At 43.1% G+C, this 18,514-nt stretch overlaps 1 protein-coding gene and 1 pseudogene across 1 annotated transcript; one reads left to right on the forward strand and one right to left on the reverse strand.

Moving 5' to 3' along the window:
* Window positions 1–1,307: 1,307 nt before the first annotated feature.
* Window positions 1,308–1,415, reverse strand: LOC128457680 (uncharacterized; annotated as a pseudogene).
* A 13,828-nt stretch (window positions 1,416–15,243) lies between these two features.
* LOC128457262 (LIM/homeobox protein Lhx1-like) lies at window positions 15,244–18,514 on the forward strand. Its single transcript, XM_053441890.1, has 5 exons — window positions 15,244–15,413; window positions 16,164–16,384; window positions 16,654–16,928; window positions 17,676–17,832; window positions 18,117–18,514. Exons 1-5 carry the CDS (start codon window positions 15,244–15,246, stop codon window positions 18,512–18,514), a joined length of 1,221 nt encoding a protein of 406 aa, XP_053297865.1.

The raw sequence follows: 18,514 nt of genomic DNA on the forward strand, positions 1-18,514 counted from the left end.
GAGACCCATTATTAGAAATTAGTGGTCCAGGCTAAGCTATTTACTTTTTACTTTATCTTAAAAGTAAGTGTACAGGTCTGCTGCTGGTTTGACCAAAGTGTGATGCATTCTCATCCTTATGCAAAACCCATCTGATATGGAAGTGATAAGAGACAGTGGTATCAGTCTGTTCCTGCCACTGTTTGGTAGATAATCAAAACAAAAGATTCTGTGGTTCGCACAAAAGTCATATCTGATTCTGGACAAGTAGTATTTACAATGTGGAGAGCAGCTGCTGGTCTCTGCGGTGGATTCACGGCCCAGGCAGCCCACCTGCCTGATGCAAATCCCTGTGTGATACGATGCATCGCCTGCCGATGTACTCGCATCACCCAGGGAAGTTTGACTGTGGCTTACATCATTGGAATCACCCCGGCGGTATTACTGAACGCATCTCAGCGCAGATGGATTTACATGGGGAATCATTTTTAAAGCTCCGCTCGCACATGTTAATGCTTCAGAGGATCATACTATGCCAATCATGGATTATCTGGGGTTCAAAAAGAGATTTCGAATGAATCACAATATTTCTTCTTTTTTTGGGGTTGCAGGCCGGCATGGGGTGTAATAAATCACAGGACAACAGAGGCAGTAAAATAAAGCAGCCTAATCCTCTGGGTTTAAAATAGAATTACATTTTTTGGGAAGGGGGGGATTGATAGAAATTAAAATGGAAATCTTGCATTATACAAGCTCCACTGAGATGAATTTGAGATTTGTACTCAGTGACACTACTAATAACACGATTGATTTTTCATCATGCTTCATTTATCTATAGGTATTTGCTTTTACTTAGACAGAATACTCAGAACACCAAAAAATACCACAATTTCTGTGCAGAGCCAGTATACAGTATGTCAATAAATCTTACAACAAATACCAGAGAATAACACTGTGGTCAGATTAATATTGGGTAGAGAAGACGCCTGTGAAATACGGTAGTTAATATTAAGATTAAGATGCATTTATTAGTCCCAAAGACATGCATAGACATGCACAGGCACACTCATGCAGGTAGGGAAATTTACCCTCTGCTTTTAACCCATCTGGTGAAGGACACACAGAGCAGTGAGCGACCATGTACCGCGCCCGGAGAGCAGATGTTGGGGGAGTAAGGTGCCTTGCTCAGGGGCACTAGACAGGGTAGGGAGAATCCTTTTGGATTGTTGGACAGATCAATCCAGGTTCGTCTTTTTGTTGTTTCTCTGTGGAGTCGAACCAGAGACGAACCAGAGACCTTTTCTGCCGATAGTCCAAGTTTCTGCCACTAGTCCACATCCTCTCCAAAAATTGAGATAGACTCTTATTGGGCCTCTCCACGGAAATCTTTAGTAAAAGGCGAAAGATTTATGCGATCTGAAGAGAACCAAGAGCAGATAATGTAGTAATGCTAAATGTAGGTGCTAATTTTTTATTAGACATAAAGCAGGCGATTCATGCTTCTGCCTCGAAGCTACGCCGTAGCCTAGACGTAGACATGTGCCCTACGCAGAGCCCTAAGTCATACCCTGATATGACCCTCCCTAAAAATGTAACTATGCATGGAGGCAACACAGACCACAAGAGCTGTGATTGGTCCGCTTGGTCCGACAGACTCCCCGGCATCTTTTTATTCGAGTTGAAGGAACGAACACAGACGACAGCTTTCTTTCCTTCGTTGCTGTTCTTTAAGATAATAAAATAATTGCTCTGATACATCTATCAGCTCCAACTCCAACATGATCAACTCGCCATTGTTCTGAAGTAATGTAGAGACGCCAGAGAAGGGGTGAATAAGCAGACCAGAAACGGGACGAAACTCAGCACCACACCAGCAATCCCCCAGCGGAGGCTACGTTGGTACCTACGGAGTAGCTTTGACGCAGAAGCATGAATTGTCCCTAAGAGCTAACCAAACATACCTTTAAATAGCGGCCATTATTGTTGTTGTTTCTGATGCAGGGTCATTGCAGAATGCGTGAAGTAAGCATGAACAGACGAATACAAAGAGATTTTCCAAAAATGTTTTACTTTGGCATTTGTAAAGCTACTTTAGTGACTTAAATGCCCAAACGCAAAAGAAAACGTTTGTTTAGAAAAATATCCGCATTAGTGTGGACACGGAGTCGGGGGAATTTATTCCGTTGCATAATCCTGCTGCCAAATAGAAGAACAGCAATGAAAACATGATCTCCCTGGTGGTGTTCGGTGTTTCAGAGACAGAGGGTTGAGCAGCCATGAGGGGCTGATTTGCCTCCTCTCGATGAGACCGAGCCCACATTCTCTGAGACACGGAGCATAAAGAAGAAATCGATACAGACCACAACACCTGGGATCCGGCACGAGACCGACTCTTCTGTGACCATGAAATGACCATAGAGCGTTATTGTTCTGCCATTGCCAATGAGAGGTTGAGGCGCACACAGAATTGATTCTGCTTCCACAAACTGGAGATAGACATTGATTTTTTCCCCTCTTCTGAAAGAATAAAAAAAAACAAGAAAGCTTTGTTCAGCTGACAAATACGTCTTCCTTCTCTCCTAAGGTTGAGGTTGCCCAACAGCTTTCTGGGTAAGCAGAATGTAGTGATGTGTTTGATCGCCTGTCTTATGCATGGGCAGGGAACACACAACATCTCCCCTGCTACCGTGCTTTGGGAAGAACGCCGAATAACGGATATACCTTTCTACCAGGCCTGTGATGTTCCGAGACTGGTTTTATCTACAGAGACTCTTCTTTCTCATGAGAGTTGATGCTGATCTCTGACAACTCCTGACGAGGGAGGGAACTGTGCCGTGGGTTATCTGACCTCTCACTATCTCTACTGAGAAGAGCCGAGAGGTGCTGCAGCACAGTGAAGCGCTGATCACAGGCCCCGTGGTGTTATCTCAGGTCACATGTGAAGAATCAGCGACTTCTCTCTTTCTCCAATCAAGAGGTTACAACTGATCCATTACCTGCAAAAAGCTTTATTGACATGACAACTGTGACAAAAAGTTGGCATGGCAGTGTTAATGAAGTAGATTTGATCTTGCCACTGTCTTACAAGAAACCTATATATGTCAAATTGTGGTGAATTTGATAATTTCGGATAAACCTAAGAATTACGTTATCACAGTTGAGAGAACCCCAAATGCAGATTGGCAGGATTAGATCCAATCCTGGGTCTTTAATATAATATGGTTATATGCTTTTTACTGTGTTCCAGGTCTCGATAGAGCCCTCTCCCATCTCTCAGTTATAGGTGTTTTAGTGGCGGGACAAAGTGTGTGGTGTGTTTATGGGTGTGAGCCTGGAGACTGTCACAAAGTGTTTTGTTGTGAGCATATATCTTAGAGTCAGGAAGCCTTGCGGCTTGATAGGTGCTCAGAGCTGTGATCATCTGCTCCGCTGTGTCACTCAATTAGCACCTACCTGCTCCCCTAACTCCCCCAGCCACTGCCCCACTGTCCCCATCACTCTGCGAGCTCAGAGGGTCACATGTCATATCAATAAAATACTATTATCATCCATATCATATATACAAGATACATCTGCCCGAGTTACAAGTTGTCACCTGATTAATTTCTGGGTTTAATATAACTGTATCTGCCAGTATAAAGCTTACATATAGTTTAAAGGGCCGCATCTTTTGGTTATTTAGCATTCCTGCTATGGCATGACCAATTAATCAAAGAGATTTTGTGGCTATGTAAAGCCTCAGGCCATGCTGGAAGAAAACAGATTAGCACAATGTATAGGGGCTAAATGAAGACCTCCAGCTCCGCCACAGGCCCTGCTGGACTATTAAAGCAACTGCTGCTCATTGGCGTCACCGGGCAACGTCTCCTTTTACATGAAAAAAATAGTATTTTTTGCCAGTAGGGATGCGAAATAACCACTGAACTGATTCCTACAAAACCGGTAAAAAGATTATCCGAACCCAGTAAGGTAGATCCTGATCTTCGTTAAAAATAACAGTTTTACCAATTATTGAGGGAATAATTGATGGATCTTGATTTTATTTAAATCTGGCATTTTCAGAGGACTGAGGAAGGACAGCCCTTTACCGGACCAATATCTAATAAAACTCCCCTTTCACACTACATGGTTTCACAGTATTGTTGACTACGTCATTCCAGAATTGTACGAATTAACAGAGAGCTCTGTCGCCCCCCCCCCCCTCTGCCCTCTGGGGCCTCTATGCAGCCACAAATGAAAACGCACAAACACACACCATTTCTTTAAAGCAGTCGTCTCGTTCTCTCCAGGGATATTGACCCTGCCGGTTAAGTTTCTGGTTGGCTGTGCACAGCAGAGATGTTGGGACTGTCAGAGGAAATATACGGTGCTTGTCAGGGGAACCCAGGTGTGCTGAGGCAAACTGTTAAATTTGGTCATTACTCTTGTAATAGTGCTTTTATGGTTTGTTCTCAAGGGTCGTGTGTGCGACCGCTGCAGCAGGTCTCCTGTTGAAAGGTCTGCAGACAGAGACGCAGGCATCAGTTGTCAGCAGGATCATATTATAGCAGCTTCCTATATGTCAGTGGACAAGGGTATGGGTGAATGTCAGGCATTGCAGAAATAGAACATTTCATGGTGAACATTTTAAAGCAAAAGATCATTGTAACCGGCAAATCATTGCTTAATCTATATATTTTTTGCACATATGTGTGTATTCACTTGTACACATCAACACAAGCATGTATGTTTTGGTTTGATTGTGCCAACAGGGCCGGAGGCAGAGCCGGGGGGGGGGGAGACCACACCTCTAATGGTTTCTTGATGTAGATAAATGGTTTACAGATGGTCCACTCAATATATTCAAATAAGACATAAAGAATAGGGGAGGGGCTATCAATACAGGGACGGTCCCAGCTGATCAGTCGACTGACCAGACATGATTTAAGATTTGAAACACATTTAAATATCTAAAAACGATTCGGGAAACGTAGTTTTGAAGTGCTCCAGAATGACTTCAACCATTTCGTGTTCCTACTTCAATAGAATCAAAAGTCAAATCAAGTTGATCAATATCAATTAATGATGTATGTCAGGTCTGTGATTTCTGAATTATAAAAGGGAAAAAGTGAATATTATATTTCAGTATGATATCTTTTTGCAATACCGGGTTTATTTAATAGAACAAGGCATATTATTAGGCTACATATATTTATTTATGTTATATGCATTTATTTATTGACTGAGAATGAACCTATCACAACAACGATAATCCTGACATCTGGTTTGTAGATCTGCACTGCTTGGAATAGACACAAAACAAATAATAAAAGTCTTTATTTGAGCTGTGAGTGGGTACTTTATGTTGACAATTACAGTGCACCAGATCAATACAAAAACACAAATTTACAAATATAAAACCAATACAATAACACAGGATAATGTGAGGATATCCACAACCAAAAACAGCCTCAGGTGCTGGTATTACAACTCTCGAAGTTTATGACTAAGGAGATAATCCTCCTCATTCAGCCGGCTCAGTCTGCAGACAATGTCCCGGAGGTGACACATTCCATACCATAATATTCCACCGGTATAAATTGTATTTACCCACATGCCACCTTTAACACTGGGCCAGAGACGGAGCCAGCACACGATTATTCACGTGAAGAATTAATCCGGGGATGAGCACGGGGTAATGTATGGTAATTATCCAACAGGATATTCTTACATAGTGATTAGCATATCTGGGAGGCCAGACAGGGACGGGAGGAAGGAAAGGACACAGCCGCTGATAAGGAGCCCGGTTTGTGGTTTTTCTCCTCTTCTTCATCATGTTGAGGAAAAATGCAGTAAGTCCGGCTACAGGCATGTACTCACTCCCCTCTCTCTGTACCTCTCTATATCACGTGCACACACACACACAGACACACACACAGGCTGGAGACTGCCCCCCTGTAAAAACCTAGATGGTGGTTCAGGTTGGAGGACTTGTTGCTGCCCCATCAAGACGGTCTCGGGGTAAAAATCAAGAATTTTGGAAACAGTGGATTTAAAAAGGAGACAGCCATCACACTTCATTATGGAAGATGCACTTGTGTATGTCTGCACCTATACATATTAAATGTATTTCTAATAAAAATGTATATTTAGACGAACAGGTGTATTCAAAATATTTTTTTAATGCCTAACACTGACTATGTTTACATGGACATTAATAATCAGATTTGAATCCGATTGGGACAGTAGTCTGAACTCAACACCGGTATGTTAACTGCATTTTCTGATCACCTTAACCTGAATGAGGTCATACTCTGTATAAGCAACAATCAAATGAAGATATTCTGAACTCACTCGCACTATGGAGATATGTATATTCTTTTATTCGTATTATAACGTCCTATTGGAGATAATGATATAAGAAAATTCCACAAAAAACTTCCAAAATAGTAAAGTGTAGCATCCCACATTAAACTATTTAAGACTGGGCTGTTAAAACTGGCCAAATATCATTAGACGTATAATGACTTGAGTCGGAAAAGGCTCTGTAACATGTAAACAGGAATATGAATGGAATCTTCTGCCTGTAAACAACATCATCTAAATAAAGTCTTATTCTGACTAAGATCAAAAGTTATAGAAGTGTCCATGTTAACATAGAAAATTTAATTAAAAATCGCAATGATGTTATAACTTGTGACCATTAGGCATTGATTCTGAACCAATCAAAACCAGTAGCTGATCCTGTATTTTCTTGGATTTAGATGTTATTAAATGTCTTATGTCTGCAAGATGATAACAGGTTTAAGCTTAAAATTTTGTTTTTGTTGTTTGATTTTAGGCAGCTAACTCTCCACCTGTCCAGCGACTACAGATAAGAATTAGCCTCTTGGCTAACATTAGTATATTCACAGTGTTGTTTAATTATTATACACTGTAATTGAAAAATTAAGTTAATAAATAACATAGATAAATAAATGAATCTTGAATTTTCTGTTACCAAGCCCGCTATAAAGATGGACAACAGGACTGCCCCCACAAAGTGCTGCCTGGTGACTGGCTGCAGTGTAGGTTATAGATCCCGCCTCCTCCGTGTTAGTGGATGGGACATAGACCAAAATAACAGGTCCAAGTACATGTCAAATATATTTTTCCATCTTTTAAGGTATTCTTATCACACCGATATATGTTGAAGAGCTATTTTGTCTGGTAAGTTTGGTTTATTTTGTTATTTGAGGCTATGAAACAGGGTGAAGCATCAGCATTAATAGCTGAGACTGACTCCACCTCCCCGATCACTACTGCGCAGACACCCAGCTCCAAGTTGGCAAGATGGCTGCGTTTGCATGTTCTATATATCTGGTTCATAGTGGGAGGAAGAGGAAACACATCATCCATCATAATTTACGGTGAATATGGGCAAAGTATGTCCCGGTTGAAAGATGTGTAATTCCTGTGTATTCGACACTAAGGAAAACAGAAATCCACAACTTTTTTTTGAATTTTTAAGCAAATATCACATTATTGAAACACAATTCTGTTAAAGCAAATCAAATATTGTTTGTCTGTGTGTTGTACCTTTATTCCCAAATCTGTGATTTATTGTGCATCTTCCAGCAGCTCCTAAACCCCAACATGTCTCTGAAGTGATTGTTGCCAGCAATACAAATAGGTGTCAGACTGCATTATCTTTTTTTGTTTGTGTTTTCTCTCCCCACTCTGCAACCCCCGCTGCACAACGTGACCACGAGCAACTGTATCAATTCTGGGTTCGGTATTTAGGTGTAATCAGCCATGTAGGACACCAGCTTGCCAAGAAGCCAGGCCCTTTGTGAGACGCCCATCTGTTTAGTGCATTGGGACGTGCCCGGTCCCAAAGAGCTGCTGGAATGAAAGGGGCGAGCATGAGAAGGCCCAGCTGAAAGAACAAGGGTGGGCGGCAGCATCAGGAAGCAGTCTGTCTGCGGCGCTCCTGCCGTCCACTCTTATTCTAATGCAGCGGCTCCGTCTCTCCCTGTCTGCATACGACTCAGAGATCAGAGAGCGACAGATGCACCAGGGGGAAGCAGACTGAGACACGTCCATCCTTTCATGCATATACGGCCTCTTGTTCGCCTCTCTCTGCTAAGCTGTTTGGCTAATATTTTCATATTGACTCGCCAGTGTACACATTAACCAGCCACGGCGACCTCTTAGCGGGACGTGCAAATGTGTGTGAGCGCAAATCAATTCATATACAGTGGGCCGCCCCATCCTTATTGTCAGTGTTGTGAGCCTGGCAGAGTGGGAGCAGGTGATAAGCTGCTGTAGGACCGGCGAACCATTCCAGGCAGAGTCGTGACCCTACTGCAGCAGGGCTGATTATATCCTCAGCCGGGGCTGCGGGGTCTGAGCGCCTCGAGCCTCCACGCTGCAGCCCGGAGCAGATCACCCCTGACTGAGATCACAGCAGCCACACAGGAGATGATAATAATCAGACAGCAAACAGTGGGAGCAAACATATCGACTCTTTGTGTTTCTCTTTTTTCGTCTGCATTAACATTTGCTTTGGAAATTTGTTTCATTTCTGTGTTTTAAAATGTATTTTTCCCTTCCCCCTATTTTACTAAACAGTAAATGTATTTAAACAATAGATAAATACTTGTCTTCTGTGATCTAATTTTAGCACCTCCGCCAAGGCGTTTATATTTTCACCCCTGTCCCACTGAGATACAGTCTAGATCTTATATTGTTCTTTAATACCATAAACTGGCAAATTTACAGAAACGAAAATGTAGTTGTTTTAGCGATGAGTAACAAAGCTGTTACATTGAAAACAGTCCGAGCCTCTAACAAAGACTGACCGGATACAAGTGCTGTGACTGATGTTCAAACCTTGGACAGGATTCACTTTTCATGAGATGTACAGTTTGTCAAATTCTTTCGGAGTTGAGAAAATGGATTGTGTATGTGTCCGAATTCATGAGATGTTACTGATCTATTATCTTCTATGTATTTCCATCAGTATATTGTCTGTGGGATTACATAGGCTAGCAATGTTTTACACATGCACAGCAGCTATTGAACACAATGCATGTTTTGAAGTTTTGTTCCTAATTGTGAAATAATTCAACATTGGAACACTTTCAAACGTCTGTTCTCAGCAGCCTCATGATGTGAAACGCTGGGCAGGTGACCGGCTTGTGAGAGACTCGGCATGTGTTGCGTGGAGAAGGGCCCTTTTTCCTCGGGTAAGAGGACCATATGCCCCCAAGCTCCACCAACCCCCCCTCAGTCCCCTTATCCCTCCGCTTCCCCCAAATGTACACACAGGCACGTTCCTTTCTGTCAACGCCGCCTGCATGCGCCCCCCCAACTCCCCCCTCACCCCCGGCCACTCCTGATAACTGACAGCAGCTGCATTGATGAGCACAATGCGTGGGACAAGGCAGCTCAGCTGGGCCCACTCCCCACTTGACACTGGTTTGACCTCTGGCATGAGAGTCGTCCTCCCAGAAGGCTGCTCTGCTCTATAGCCTCGCACAGGGTGTCCCTCTATCTCCTCTTCACACACACACACACACACTGCTCCCTGGCAGGACACAAACACACAAACGCACACACACACACACACACACACACACACATCGCAACGGGTGCATCCCCGGGTCAGTCAGGTCAATTAAATTCAACTTGAGGATAAATTATTTGTAAATTAGGTACAGGAAAGGAAGGGATGCACACAATGTGGTTGGAAACAGTGGAGACTTTACTCATTCATTCATACCGAGATCAATATTTGCTTGTTTTCTTTCTTCCACTGACTCATGGATCGCTTTACAGTCTCTCCATTGTGCGTGGATCTATATTTACCCTCCTTGCACACACACTTACGCTGTGTGCACAGGCAGCATCAGCGGCGTATTCCAGTAGGAGTGAGCGTGAAAGGCCTCGTAATAGCTCTCCTCCCTCGAGGGGCTGATGACACCAAGGAAACTAAACAGAAGTTGATGGTGTGACAGAGCGGTGGGGTGGAGGGGGCGAAGAGGAGGTGGAGGGGCGGCTCATCGCTCCCGTCTGCCATTCGGCTCCTTTACAACTTTACAAAATAGCCTTTTAATTTGCTGCGGCGTCTGAGGTGTCTGAATTGTGCCTGCATCAATCACCATCATCACCCCAGGGCCGGAGGCCCACACCGTCCCCTGGGCCCTCTCACTGAACGGCCCCCTCAGGCAGATCACTCTCTCTCTCTGTCTCTCTCTCTAGGATTCCCTCTCTGTGCATCCTACTCATGCAGACACCGCAGCGCTGCTTGATACCTCACCACACGCCGCTATCGTTTCGCCAATCTCGATAATCAAGTGCTGTGCATGAAATGACCATCTCAAAATGCTTCAGTACAGCTCAGACCATCTGAGGAACAGTTTTTGTTCAACCCCCCCAAAAAAGACCAATGATCAGCAGAACTGATTCCTCTCTATTCATCATAATAGCTGTTTGATTATACACATGGGAGACTTTACATGAGCTTAATTTAGACGACTCTCTCTGGGAGGAATGAGGATAGGATTTGGCAGTTATCTCCTCTCCCTCTGTGTCGCTGCGGTGGTGAAGAAGAGGAGCAGTGTAAACCATCAGCAGTAAATTCGTAGGTGTTTGACTGATGAAGCCGCATGTCTGCATGAGACCACAATCCCTGATATGAGCAGGCAGGTCAGCGTAGGTGGTCACTGTGGATTACTCCTCTCTCTGTGGCAGTCAGTCTGCACTGATGGGATTTACTGGTCCAGTAATGTGTGTTTGGCACGTGGAGGAGCCACCTGTCTGCCAGAGTGTAGAGTTTGTCACCCTTTGTAAATGGCATCATCTTCAGCCTTTTGTTTGCCACTGTCAGATGGATAATAACCAGTCATTAAATATGACCATGAGGTGTTTTCTATCTGACAGGTATGCATTATGTTAATTCAGTCAAAGAAAGGCTGTCCAGAAACAGCACTGCAGACATTACACTCGTGTATGTTTTGAGGTCAGTGGCTGAGCAGAGGAGGTGCAGAGGAATTCTTCCTTTTCCATGATATTCATTTTAAACATTGCTTTATGTTAAAGGCTGACTACTGGCTAGTTCAACCTATTTCTTGTCAGGTATTGGTAAAAACTAGTAGGTATAGGAGAGGATGTGGACTAGTGGCAGAAACTTGGACTATGGGCAGAAAAGGTCTCTGGTTCGTCTCTGGTTCAACTCCACGGAGAAACAACAAAAAGACGAACCTGGATTGATCTGTCCAAAAATCCAAGAGGATTCTCCCTACCCTGTCTAGTGCCACTGAGCAAGGCACCTTACTCCCCCAACATCTGCTCCCCGTACATGGCTCCGCACTGCTCTGTGTGTCCTGCACCATATGGGTTAAAAGCAGAGGTTAAATTCCCCTACCTGCATGAGTGTGCCTGTGCATGTCTGTGCTTGTCTGTGCATGTGTTTGGGACAAATAAATATATCTTAATCTTAATCTATATTACAACAGAATGAATTTGAGGTCAGCTTTGAAGAAATTTTCCCTTTTCATTGCATAATTTTATTTTGGATGTGGTCTTACAGTTTATTCAGCTTAGGTATGATTAAGAAAATCTGTATGAATTAAAACTAGAAGAGCACTAAGTATAGCTCATACCCCACCAAGGCCCAAAGGTCCCCATGAATTCAATCAAGCTGCACCAAATTTCACACACTAATAAATATCAGTATCCTAAATGTGTCAATTTAAGTGGAAAATAAAACTTCTAGATTGTCCTTTGAAACAGATCTGCACCAACACTTAATGGGTTCTTCCCTTATCCATACCACACCTTTAACAAACACATACACAAACCAACCAACAAACAAACTGAGGTGAAGACATAATCTCCTTAGTGGAGATAACAATTCTACAATGTTTATCTAATGCATGCCTTAGAAAAGTCCTTGGCCTTGGCAGAGGTCTCAGAGTTGATGAAATAATGCCTTTTAATGTTGCTGTATCCTTTGTGCAAAAACAAAATTTGTACCACCCCTGGAGATCACAGTAGAGTTTCTCAATGTCCTCAAGCTTAGATGTATTAAATGTATCATACATTTATATGAGCACAATGGCGGTTGATAAACGCATTAAACATATAACTGGCACTTTTTTTTTATTTAATTTTGGAAAAATACACAACTGAATAACGCTGGTTGCATATTGAGAATCATTTATAAGGGGATTTTTTTTTAAAATATAATTATTATCTAAAGAAAGATATCAGAAACTGGCCTCAAATTAGCATAACATTTTAACCTATGAAACAATTAAGTTCATTGATTAACATTCTCAAAAATGTAATCTTCAGCTGAGCTGTAGAGAAGCTGAACTGAGGTCAGCAAAATGCCAGCAAAAAACCCTGCTCCACTAAATAGTACAGACGCTCATTTAAAGCCAAAGCAAAGTGAAACTGGGAGCAAACTGTGTCTTTGAGTTAATAGTCAACCTTTTTAATTAAACATTTTGTAACTATAATCATCATCATCATCATTTAAACACTGGAAATGTCTATGAGCTGTAAGGCCACTGTTTTTTTGGCATCAGGGAGCTCCATGAGCTTAGGTGTTACCCTCCTCTCTGTAACTTGCACTGATTCCTAATCTCTTTTAATTGGCTTTAATTAGCATCTAGTAATTAATTTTGTTGTCTACATATTATTTGTATGAATATTCCCGGTGGGTGGTCTTGTTCATCTCGTCAGGGCCAATTAGCTGCAATTAACAAATACTAATGACATGCTTCCCTTTCTTTTTCCCAATCCAAAACAAACAGCGTGCACCCTGCCAGATTCCAGCGCTGCACTGAGACCTCTCGTGTGCTGGAGTGATGCTGGGGGCCAGCTCGCTGGGCCGGGCTCTAATCAACACCTCTCATGGTGAGACGCAAACCCAGAAGGAGACACTTATCCACACCATTCACCACTGAGATAATGGCTTTCACCCTGGTCCATTCATTGTCACATCAGAGATCAGATTGAAGAGACAGAGTGGATGTACGAGAAGCCTTTAGTATCATTATTGGTCATCTGAGGTCTGTCCTCGGGGCAACGTGGAGCTCTGTCTGTGTTTGTTTTTGTTTTTTTTACTGATCCAAACACATTTTCAAATGGTAAACAAGTATTGATAATTTCCCTTTCCTTGTGCAGTTCAGCTGTCCCCTGTAATCTGTGCACATCTATAGTTCAGTGGCATATCAGAGGAAGACAACCAACACATACAACTGACAGAGCAAACTGAATACCAGGAAATGCCTGGGGCTGTGTTTTGTTTTGCATCTTCTTTTTGTCTTTGCAAATACTGTCTTTCCTTGTGGTTAACATTATGAGGCATCATCCACTATTCAGAGTGACTGCTGATTCTCTTTGCAGTGTTTAGAAATGCTTTAAAAGCATATTAGCCTGCATGCAGCAATGGTATCAGCTTCTTTCCAGATCTATAGCTCAAATCATTCACCACGAGATGTCTGCTGATGTTGTTGTATTTCTTAAAAAAAGGTGCGAGTTCATGAAGTGTGATTGTGTCCTGTCGGGCAAAAGTGTAACAAAGAAGACCAACTAGTACAAAGAAGAAGCAACATATAATAAGCTGCACAGGAAATTATGAGCTCATTGAGTAAGACTTTCATTGACAAAGGCATCGTTTGTTTGTTTTTGACAACACACCAACATGGTGACACACTAGCATATATTAGAAATTTGATGGGGGGGTTGCATTATTTTTTTTATGTATTAATGTCCATTTATTTTCATAAAACATTTCTGTTAATGGCTCCATACTTTTTCTTGATTTTGTTCGATCATTGAATTGATTTTGAGTTATTGGCTTGCTACAAATCAATGCAAACTGTTCATGTGTTAAGACGGATCTAAACAAAAACAAATAAGAAAACAAATGAACCAGTGTTCAAATACGTTGTACTTGGGGAGCGAAAGAAAAGCATTAATGACAAATATCACCTCCTCCACTTATTTTGACTGTTTAATGTCTGGGTCTTTTTTTCCCTGGGTTATATCAGGGACCAGCAGAGCCGGGAGCCAGTGTGGGAAACGCGCTATCTCTCCGCGCGCAGCAACACCAACGCGGTGCGATAAGATCTGCGAGAGGCCTCCTATCAGCCGCAGATTATAACCATTAGTGACCCTTGTCCCTTCACACCAAATGAAGAATAACGCCACATGGGCCACAACATTAATAATCATTGTGGTGGAGAAAAAAAGGAAGCCTCTGTTCAGTGCACTGAACACAGCCTCAGTCTCCTGCGTCTTATTCTAACCAGGCCTGCTCCGGGAGAAATAATTTATTCATGTGATATCATCAGTGACTGCTTTTCTTCACACGGTGACTGACTGGAAATAAAACAGCAGTTATTGTTGAAATAAAGGACGTTAGTTGTTATCTGCGATAAACAGTTGGCTGAGAATCTCATTGATTTCTTGAGGTTACACGCCCCCCCCCCCCCCCCCCCTTTCTATTAATCTGAAATATTATTTTTACGAGACATCTTATTGGTCGAGTCATCAGTTCATTTTATTTGTCTATTATTATTTTAGTCTATCTTGTTGTTTTATATTATTCCAGGTTATTGTTTCGTTTTATTTAATTCTCTCTCATTTCACCGTCCGCATTTCGATTTTCCTTTACACACCCTAATACTGAAGTTCGTTGGGTTTTTTTTTAATTCCAACGTTTTATTATATTTTATTCTCACAGTGAAGTGCACATTGGCGTGAACTGAAACGTCCTCCTATAGGTGTTCCCTGGCTGTGACGTCACACTCCTCCCCATAGCCAATAGGCTGAGCTTTAAGAGGTGCGCTCATTTCCACGTTTCTCCCACACGGAGCTTCTCGCAGCGTAAAGGGACACAAACAAAGCTCAGCGCACCGATGGCGCATTACATCCCACTCCTCAGGATATATTGAGTTTTTCGCAAACGCCACCGATGGGTACATAGTTTCTTTTTTTTCTCCTCTTGATTGTACCCATACATTCGGATCATGATCCCCAGCCTGTGATCTCTGCTGCCTGGTGTTGTTTCCCCGCTGCAGCTGACCCCTCTTGTTGTTTGGATCTGCCACAGCCACATGTGGATCGTTGTCGGAGCGGCTGCGTTTCACCTCGCGGATGCTGATGTGTTTCCTCTGAGATCAGCTCGGATGCATTTTGGATTCGCTGGATCGTACACACACAGCCAGGCGGACGCGTCAGGGGACAGACGCAGCGTGTTTACCACGGTGGGGATAACTCCGGAGGATGCTGCAGTGTACCAGCTGCGAGAAGCCTATCGTCGATAGGTTCCTGCTCAAAGTCCTGGACAGACCGTGGCACATCCAGTGTGTCCAGTGCTGCGAGTGCAAATGCAGCCTGACCGAGAAGTGCTTCTCACGCGAGGGGAGGCTGTACTGTAAGAACGACTTCTTTAGGTGAGCAGCCAAGAAAAAGAAAAGAGGGGATAATACTGAGAAAATGCAAATTTGCGGGAAATGCTAATTTCTGGTTAGATAATTAGAAACAAATAACACGTGGAATTTGCTCCTGCAAGGTAAGCTGCAAAAGAAAATCGAAATATACATTAATTTAAGATATGGCTCTCCTGATTGGACATAAACTATGGATGCTGATAGTCTACATGTTTGAGACTATGTGAGTAGTATCTTTATTTTTAGAATCACAAAAATAATTAGATGCAGGGGGAAAAATCTTGTGTACAATGTTACTTATTATTTTATGTTCCATACAATTTGATATGACATGTGTCATTGGTTCTATGCAGTATTAAAACTTGAATTGGCCATTGGTCACCAGAGTAACAAGAAGAGTGTAAAAGGAATTAAATAAAAAAGGTCGATTAAAAACGTTAAAAAGATCCAGGGTGGGATTAGCATATGTCACCTGCACCCATTATCGGACCATTTAAATCCAAGTAAAGTCATGGATGCAAATTATTCACCGAGGCCTGCAAAAATGACGGATCAGTATAGTTACTGATGGCTAATTTGATTTATTTGACGATCAAAGGACATTACCAACAGCTCCTGGTGTCTTTTTGAGACATCTGGCCTGTAGTATCGGTTTTGCCAAACTGTAAAACCAGCAGAAATCCCCCCCTGTCAGAGTTATGGTCACATCCCACCTACATGCACTGACCGCCCCTCTCCCTTTCGAACATCCAGGCGATTTGGGACCAAGTGTGGTGGCTGCGCTCAGGGGATTCTACCCAGCGATCTGGTGCGCAGGGCCAAGAGCAAAGTGTTCCACCTGAACTGCTTCACCTGCGTGATGTGCAACAAGCAGCTGTCCACGGGAGAGGAGCTCTACATCCTGGACGAGTTCAAGTTCGTTTGCAAAGAGGACTATCAGAACAACAACGGCAAGGACACCATCCTCCTCTCAGGTATGGGCCTATATGTAACAAAAAAAATCCTAATAATAAAGAAATATTGTATTTTGTGTTTTCATTTATTATTATTCTTTAAATCAAATATTTCAAAAATACTATTATTAGTAGTAGTATTTAATAAACCAAATTATATTTCTAAATAATTACTTTTATAATTATTTCATATTTATTTTCTTCTGCATTGATGCTCTGCTTTAAATGTGTGGTGTATTTGTATGGGGTTTTGCGGGTTGATGATTTAATCCGTCTTATTCTCATGGCAGTCACGACTTCCAGCGACCCCAGCCTGTCCCCGGACCCCCAGGACCCGCAGGACGACGGGAAGGACTCGGAGACGGGACACCTGTCCGACAAGGACGGGGCCGGCAACGAGAACGACGAGCAGGGCGCCGTCGGAAAGCGACGCGGGCCGCGTACCACGATAAAAGCCAAGCAGCTGGAGACGCTGAAGGCGGCTTTCACGGCCACGCCGAAGCCCACCCGGCACATCCGGGAGCAGCTGTCGCAGGAGACGGGCCTGACCATGAGAGTCATCCAAGTAAGAAGACGAGTAGAAAGAAATAATAATAATAATAATAATAATGGGAACAAACTGAGATAAAAACGGTGCAAACAAAGAGTGTTTATTGTATGCCATGCGACCCATTTGCACGCATTATCGGACAGCCATCCAGATCTAGCCAAACAGGTCCCTCATGGCAGAGAAATTTCAAGGACCAAATTATTCACAACCAATTCCCATTAACGACCTTTCAATGGACACTAATCATCAATGTAGTGGTTGATGCCTCTCAGCATTCGCATCTTGCAGACACCCTGAGAGAATCCGTCCCCATCCTCTGCCGATTTTCTCATTTTTCTTTCTTCCACATTTAAAAAATAAATAAAAAAATTCAGTATTTTTAACCCCTAATCCTTGCTCCTCCCATAACCCACATATATCACACCTATTAAACACAGGAGTCACTGAGCTCTAAGGTCCATGTAAAAAGCTCCCTGTAATAAATTGGAAATGCCTTTAAGTAAATGGTGTTTCAGTGCGCAGAGCATCGGTTCGTGCCAAAATGTACTTTTTACGCAGAGGATGTTTCCGCACCAGAATCCAGGCTATTAATTTGAATTACAAAAACATATATTATAAGCCTATTTACTCCTGATATTTTAAGATAATGTCATCAAACTGGGCTTTTATAGCTCTGAGAAGTTGCTGTTTGCTTTCCCTGCTTGTCTCCCTCCTTGCTGCTCGTGGTCTCTGACCCTGGCTTGTTCTCTGTGCGCCCTGAAGGTCTGGTTCCAGAACCGGCGGTCTAAAGAGAGACGCATGAAGCAGCTGAGCGCACTGGGCACACGGAGGCACGTGTTTTACCGCGGTACGAGGAGGATGAGGGCGCTTGGGGAGCGACTGGAGCCCGGAGAGCTCGGACACTTCTCTTATTATGGAGGTGAGCCACAGTATTTGTTTAGGGGGGTGGAGGGATGGTGAGTCTCCTGATTGGAAGTTGATGGTCTTTTGATGAACAGGCTCATTAGAATATCAATTAATGAAATTTGCTTTTTTTTAATGTAATTCACTGTAAGTCATTTATTGAAGGGGATTTCTGTTTTTAAAAAAATATATAAATACAGATTAAAGATTAATATAAAAAGAGATAATTTTGGTTTGGTGTTTTCTCTTCAAATTCAGACCTGGGCCCTAATCCACACATTTGTATTTTTATGACCACAGATTATGGGGAGTATTATGGCTCAGGAGGGAATTACGAGTACTACCAGGGCCCACCTTCATCCCAGGCTCAGACTCCAGCAGACCTGGGCTTTGTGTCCTCCTCTGTCCCCGCCGGCACCCCGCTAGGAGCCATGGACCACCACCACCACCACCACCAGCACCACCATCATCCGGGCCACCTCTGTCCGGGAGAGATGCAGTGCTTCTCCGACCCGGCTTCCCATCACCCTGTGGACTCACCCAGTCCGGAGCCCAGCGGGCCGGGCTCCATGCAAAGCATCTCCAGCGAGATGTGTGGGCCCAGCACGCCCTACAACACTGTGTCCCTCAGTGACAATGGATACACCAACCAGCTGTCACAGCCCTCCTCAGAGCTGAGTGAAGGCACTGTCTGGTGA

The sequence above is a fragment of the Pleuronectes platessa genome, chromosome 15 (assembly GCF_947347685.1).
Source record: "Pleuronectes platessa chromosome 15, fPlePla1.1, whole genome shotgun sequence".
Taxonomy (NCBI): domain Eukaryota; kingdom Metazoa; phylum Chordata; class Actinopteri; order Pleuronectiformes; family Pleuronectidae; genus Pleuronectes; species Pleuronectes platessa.

Bases quoted from the DNA above. Each gene is read 5' to 3' on its own strand.
- LOC128457262 (XM_053441890.1), top strand. From the start codon at position 15,244: ATGCTGCAGTGTACCAGCTGCGAGAAGCCTATCGTCGATAGGTTCCTG. The intron at 15,414-16,163 runs GTGAGCAGCCAA...TCGAACATCCAG, and splicing joins TGTAAGAACGACTTCTTTAG to GCGATTTGGGACCAAGTGTG. The intron at 16,385-16,653 runs GTATGGGCCTAT...TTCTCATGGCAG, and splicing joins GGACACCATCCTCCTCTCAG to TCACGACTTCCAGCGACCCC.